The sequence below is a fragment of the Oncorhynchus gorbuscha genome, linkage group LG03, assembly GCF_021184085.1.
Source record: "Oncorhynchus gorbuscha isolate QuinsamMale2020 ecotype Even-year linkage group LG03, OgorEven_v1.0, whole genome shotgun sequence".
Lineage (NCBI taxonomy): Eukaryota > Metazoa > Chordata > Actinopteri > Salmoniformes > Salmonidae > Oncorhynchus > Oncorhynchus gorbuscha.
Window position 1 is genome coordinate 68351384 of NC_060175.1, and position 6650 is coordinate 68358033.

The 6650-nt window shown below is 49.4% G+C and overlaps 1 protein-coding gene across 1 annotated transcript; it reads left to right on the forward strand.

Annotated features, from left to right (window-relative positions):
* The first annotated feature begins 908 nt into the window (after nt 1-908).
* si:dkey-72l14.3 (Glyco_hydro_56 domain-containing protein) lies at nt 909-6385 on the forward strand. Its single transcript, XM_046343424.1, has 5 exons — nt 909-1384; nt 3890-4496; nt 4604-4996; nt 5104-5202; nt 5307-6385. The coding sequence occupies exons 2-5, from the start codon at nt 3951-3953 to the stop codon at nt 5805-5807; spliced, it is 1539 nt and encodes a 512-aa protein (XP_046199380.1). The 5' UTR covers nt 909-1384; nt 3890-3950; the 3' UTR covers nt 5808-6385.
* Nucleotides 6386-6650: the final 265 nt, after the last annotated feature.

The following is a 6650-nucleotide window of genomic DNA, read 5'->3' on the forward strand; positions in this document are numbered from 1 at the left end:
GTCATGTGCTCAGTGTGAACCTGCTCTCATCTGTGAAGAGCACAGGGCGCCAGTAGCGAATTTGCCAATCTTGGTGTTCTCTGGCAAATGCCAAACATCCTGCACAGTGTTGGGCTGTAGGCTCAAACCCCACGTGTGGACATCGGGCCCTCATACCACCCTCATGGAGTCTGTTTCTGACCGTTTGAGCAGATACATGCACATTTGTGGCCTGCTGGAGGTCATTTTGCAGGGCTCTGGCAGTGCTCCTCCTTGCACAAAGGCGGAGGTAGCGGTCCTGCTGCTGGGTTGTTGCCCTCCTACGGCCTCCTACACGTCTCCTGATGTACTGGCCTGTCTCCTGGTAGCGCCTCCATGCTCTGGACACTACGCTGACAGACACAGCAAACCTTCTTGCCACAGCTCGCATTGATGTTCCATCCTGGATGAGCTGCACTACCTGAGCCACTTGTGTGGGTTGTAGACTCCGTCTCATGCTACCACTAGAGTGAAAGCACCGCCAGTATTCAAAAGTGACCAAAACATCAGCCAGGAAGCATAGGAGCTGAGAAATGGTCTGTGGTCCCCACCTACAGAACCACTCCTTTATTGGGGGTGTCTTGCTAATTGCCTATAATTTCCACCTGTTGTCTATTCCATGTGCACAACAGCATGTGAAATTTATTGTCAATCAGTGTTGCTTCCTAAGAGGACAGTTTGATTTCACAGAAGTGTGATTGACTTGGAGTTACATTGTGTTGTTTAAGTGTTCCCTTTATTTTTTTGAGCAGTGTATATATATCAGTGGAGAAGGAGAGAGAGATGTGAGCTGCTCCGTCCGTGCAAATAGGAAAGCGTTGGGGCAGTCCTCCCATTGGATTATGGGATTATGGTCAGGACGGGCGGTCATTCGAGTGTTGTGGTCGGCACTGACCCTGCTTACAGCCAGATTACCCTGGTGAAGGTGAAGTTGCTTCAACCTGCCTCCTGTCACTTACTCTGGCTCTCCCTCCTTTCCCTGCTCCACACTGGCTCTTTCTCCGGCTGGATGGCTGTCTACCGCGGGTCTCCCCCCCTACAGTTCCCCACACCACCTGTCCACCCATGTCTCCCTGGTCAGACACTAACCTGACTGACTCCCTGGCTTCCTCCTGCTGCCAGAACAGTACATGCCTTGGGGTTGAAGCTTCCTGGGTCGTTAGGACACCGGTCTGTGGGGAAGCCTACCTGGATACCACATACACCAGACGCATCTTCTCCTTGACCACCTTGAAGAACCTGGGAGCGGTTGACGTCCTGTTAGTCCTGACCAGCGCTGCTCCCCCCAGTCCGGCAGAGCTTCGCTAGCTGGTTAGCATCAGGTGAATCCAGGGAGTGTCCGTCTGTCCGGACCAGCAAATCAGAGGTGAGTGACTTTCTGACCTGCAGCCTAAGACCTTTGACCTTCTGTCAGACAGTGGAGCCAGGGAGCCTAAGCCACCTCTGACGCCAGTAGCTCCATCATTACTATGGAGTGGTAATGGAGATGTAGTGGTATGGTGTCTCCAGCTGATGGTGGTGCTCTCTCTGCACTGTGCTATACAGAGCTTAGCAACACTTAAAGAATGCACGTATCATGCACTCTATAGCGTCTTTTAGCCTTTCAGACAAACTCTGGGAAGGATGAGACATTGGCTCGTTCCGTAAACGTGTATTTGTCAATGATCCCCGTCCTCTCCCACGTTGCAGTTCCACAGAAAGAGCAGGATACGTTTTTGCCGCAACAATAAGGCATCCCGAATCAATGTATATTTTGCCAAGTTTAGAGGGGGATTCCTAAGGGTCTATGTTTGGCACTGTAGTACTCCAGTCCTTTTTTTCAAGGCAGGGAGTGACTTGGATTAGGGTGACTTGAATGTGTCAAAATAACAGGTACCTTATTTTTCGACCACATAGCTGGGACAAATATACACACTGAGTGTACAAAACATTAGGATCTTCTGTCTGTGGAGTCCGAACCGTTTGGGCTACAAACTAATATGTCCCCAGCATTGAAAGACGAGATGCTACACCCCCACCAGTGTCACAGGACTCGTCTGAAGGTATCTGGTACTGTTTTTTTTTTAAATTAATAGAAGTATAGAGGTCGTTTTGGGTTAAATATGTGTCCAAAAAACAAAAACATTTCCTTAGATGACTTAGATCTCCTAGTTATAGGAAAGACACTTCAAGACCTTATCCCCCCCAAGGGCTTAGACTTTTAGAGGTTAACCTGTCTCCTCCCCTTCATCTACACTGATTGAAGTGTGTTTAACACGTGACATCAATAAGGGATCCTAGCTTTCTCCTGGTTTCACCTGGTCAGTCTATGTCATGGAAAGAGCAGGCGGTTCCTAATGTCCTGTACACTTAGTGTATATATGAAAGCCCAGCCCAATGGGTTCTTATCCACGATATTGGTTAAGTGATTTTCTAAAACCATGGTAGTTAATCCGATTTACACAGAATCCTACATGTTCACATGCTTTGTGGTGTCCCCTCCCCTTCACGCCTGATCAGTAAAACAAACAGAAGCAGATTACTGCTCACGGATTAGAGCTTCACCCCCAAAAAAGGACACATTTACAATTTTACGGTCCTATGGATTCTCTGTTTTTCACAGGGCTGTGACGATTGGGATCAATAAGGGTAGTGTAGTGTTGGTTTTTCTCGTTGTTTTTGGCATGGCTCCCTCTGCTACGTTACAGAGTAATTGCTGAGAATCCTTGCAGAGCGTCTTAGAGATCCTGATGGCCAACATGGGCGCCACTAATGAATCCAATTAACTCCTGTTAATGACCTTTTTGAGGCATTCTGTTCCTCCCGTCTAGTCTCCTCTAATGGCGATGCCACTGACGCACACACACACACACACACACACACACACACACACACACACACACACACACACACACACACACACACACACACACACACACACACACACACACACACACACACACACACACACACACACACACCTCATTCACCCAGCCAATCGCCTCTTCTTTTGTTGTTTTAGGCCTACTCTTGGAAGGACAATAAGTTTGCAAAAGAATCACACGAGTCAATGAGAATGTCTGGCGGCGACATGGGGCTGACTAGGGATTTGTATTTGTGTTTTTCTTTTTACAGATTAGCTGCTGCCTTGCTCTTCCTGGGGTCCAGCAAAATTAAGGCCGTTTATATCATTTTAAAAGCGTTACGATACATTCACAGATTTCACAACACACTGTGTGCCCTCAGGCCCCTACTCCACCACTACCACATATCTACAGCACTAAATCCATGTGTATAGTGCGTATGCTACCGTGTGTTTGTATGCATGTGTCTGTGCCTATGTTTGTGTTTCTTCACAGTCCCCGCCAGTCAATTTCTATCTATTTATTCAAATCTAAGTTTACTGCTGGCATCAGTTACTTGATGTGGAATAGAGTTCCATGTAGTCATGGCTCTATGTAGTAGTGTGTGCCTCCCAAAGTCTGTTCTGGACTTGGGGACTGTGAAGAGACCTCTGGGGGCATGTCTTGTGGGTATGCGTGGGTGTCCGAGCTGTTCGCCAGTAGTTTAAACAGACAGCTTGGTGATTTCAACATGTCAATACCTCTCACAAATACAAGTAGTGATGAAGTCTACAGTATCTCTGTGTACATCTAAGGGCTAGCCTTGCTGCCGTTGCGCAGCCTGGTAATATGATTTGTTTGTTGACTTGTGATTCATTTTTATTGTTGACATTGTTCTAATGTGATAACAGGTATGCAATGTTCTAATGTGATAACAGGTATGCAATGTTCTAATGTGATAACAGGTATGCAATGTTCTAATGTGATAATAGGTATGTAACGTTAGTGTTGGCATGTAGACAGCTGAGGGTGCCGTGTTGTGTTCCCAGGGCTATGGTTGGTTGTGAGGGCCTGGAGGCGTGGTGATACACAGAGGCAGCAGGCAGCTCCATGGCGTGGACTGAGCTGGAGCTCCGGGCCGGGCTCAGAGCTGGGTCACACAGGGCCCTACTACCACTCCTCCTCCAGGGATTGATGCTCCTTACATCCCCCTGCCTTGGTGGTCCCCCACAGCCGGCACGCACCCCTCTGTCACCAGGGCAGCCTTTTCTAGTACTATGGGGAATCCCCAACAAGGCGTGTCCTGGACGACCTGACCCAGGAGCCTTTGGGATGGAGAGAGAGGGCCGCGTGTCCATGTTTTATGAGGACACTCTGGGGAAGTACCCCTATTACACTAACCAGGACCAGCCGGTGAACGGAGGCCTTCCCCAACACACCAGACTGGATGGACACCTCCAGAAGACAGGGGAGGACCTGGCGGCAGCGCTACCATCAATAGGTTACCAGGGCCTGGGAGTACTGCGTTGGGGCCAGTGGTCCCCGCAGTGGGGAAGGAACCGTGAGAAACAGGGCATCTACCTGGAGGGCTCCAGGGCTCTGCTGAGGACCTTCTTCCCTGACTGGACCACGGAGGAGGTGGAGAAGTGGTCTCAGGTAAGATCCTCATCCATAGCAGTTTAGAGTAATAGGAGAAACAGATGTAACAAATGCTATTCAACATCACAGTTGTCTCATAATGATGATGTCATCCCGTTCCCCAGGTGGACTTTGAGGCAGCGTCCCAGTCCATCCTCATGGAGACGCTGTGGGAGGTGAGGAGGCTCCGCCCCAAGGCTCTGTGGGGCGTGACCCCATACCCCAACTGCTACAACTCCGGCCCCGCCCAGTCGCTGTCCAATTACACGGGTCGCTGTCCCGCCGCCGAGATGGCGTTGAATGACGAGCTGCTGTGGCTCTGGAAATGCTGCTCTGCTCTCTACCCCGCCCTCACACTAGAGAAGCTGCAGGGTGGGACCTCAGGGGCCAGATTGTACACGTCCAATCAGATCCGAGAGGCACTGAGAGTGGCAAGCTTGGCCGGGACCGCCTACGACCTTCCTGTGTTCCCATTGGTCAGGAGTGTCTATACATCGACCAATACTTTCCTGTCTGAGGTGAGAGATAGTGTTGGGTGGAAGTAGACGTTACCATGTTTTTGAAAGTGGTTTCTCTTAGTCTGCTGGATCTGTAACCAGTGTATAACTGAGTGATGTTCCATTAGGTGGACCTGGTCAACACCATTGGTGAGAGTGCTGCCATGGGGGCAGCAGGGGTTGTCCTCTGGGAGAAAGATCAAGGTGTCTTCTCTACAAGGACTCAGGTACAGTACACACCTCTTCAATGTACCATAGTCAGTCAGTCAGACAACTGTAACTGGGTCCGTGGTCTGTGAATGACAACCATTTCACCTCTGTCTGCCCCCAGAGAGCCTGCTCAGAGCTGGCCGCGTTTGTGCGTGAGGTCCTGGGCCTTTACGCCGTCAATGTGACCACGGCCGCCCGCCTGTGCGGCGTCTCCCTGTGCCAGGGGCGTGGCCGCTGCGTGCGCCGCAAACCCGAGAGCTCCGCCTACCTGCACTTGCCGCCCTCCAACTTCGTGATGACGCAGGGGAAGGTGGAGGGGGTGCAGGCCACAGGCCAGCTGGACCCTGGCAACCTGGAGGCCTGGAAGAGGGACTTCCAGTGCCAGTGGTATGAGTCCCTGGAGGGGGCAGTCGCCGACGAGGAGCTCCCCAAGGACAGGGCACAGGGAGTCCTTCCCCCCACGCTGAATTCCCCCTTGTCGAGTGAGCTGAACCAAGGGACCAGGCCCACCCTCGCTCTGTCAGACCACAGCGGACCATCACTCAAGGCACCTCTCCTACCTCTACTGCTGGTATTAGCCACAGCTCTACGCCTGAACACAGACTTATGTCTGAAGCTCTGACACACCTGTTGGATTATCGGGTCAGGGCTCAAGACACTGTCGTACCAGTGTATAAGAAATGTTTGTGGAACAGAAACTCTTAAGAGGTGTTTCTATTTCCAACAAAGAAATGTCGTGAACAAGAGACAACTATTCTACTTTGGAGACTGTGGATGTTGTTATTGTCTGTACAACTGAGAACGTGAAGTAGATCAAACAAACAAAATATTCTATTCATAGGATTCGTGGTTAACATTGTCATCGTTTCTCGTCAACAGTTTTTGTGTGTTCAGTTCCTAACATTGCAGTACTGGACGTTTCTTTTTACAACTCGTTTTTGTTTATTGGCACACTTTTTTTCTCCCTTTTTCTTCTTCAAGCTACTCAGCTCTACTGCTTACAGGGCCATGTTGTGACGGACATGTATTATGGTTCACACCTTGGTATCCTCAAACCATGTAAACACATTCTACATGCCACTGCAGTCATATCAATTGAAATGACTTCACCGTTCAACATTACCTTTGTATTCTTACGGGTCATGCTATTGCGTTTACAATAAAATCATACCTCTAGAAAAATGTACTCATATTTTCTATGAAATGTTGTTGATGCAGTCTAGATGTCCTGTATCAATTTAGGTGTCCTGTATCAGTCTAGATGTCCTGTATCAGTCTAGGTGTCCTGTCCTGTATCAATCTAGATGTCCTGTATCAGTCTAGGTGTCCTGTCCTGTATCAGTCTAGATGTCCTGTATCAATTTAGGTGTCCTGTCCTGTATCAATCTAGATGTCCTGTATCAATTTAGGTGTCCTGTCCTGTATCAATCTAGATGTCCTGTATCAGTCTAGGTGTCCTGTATCA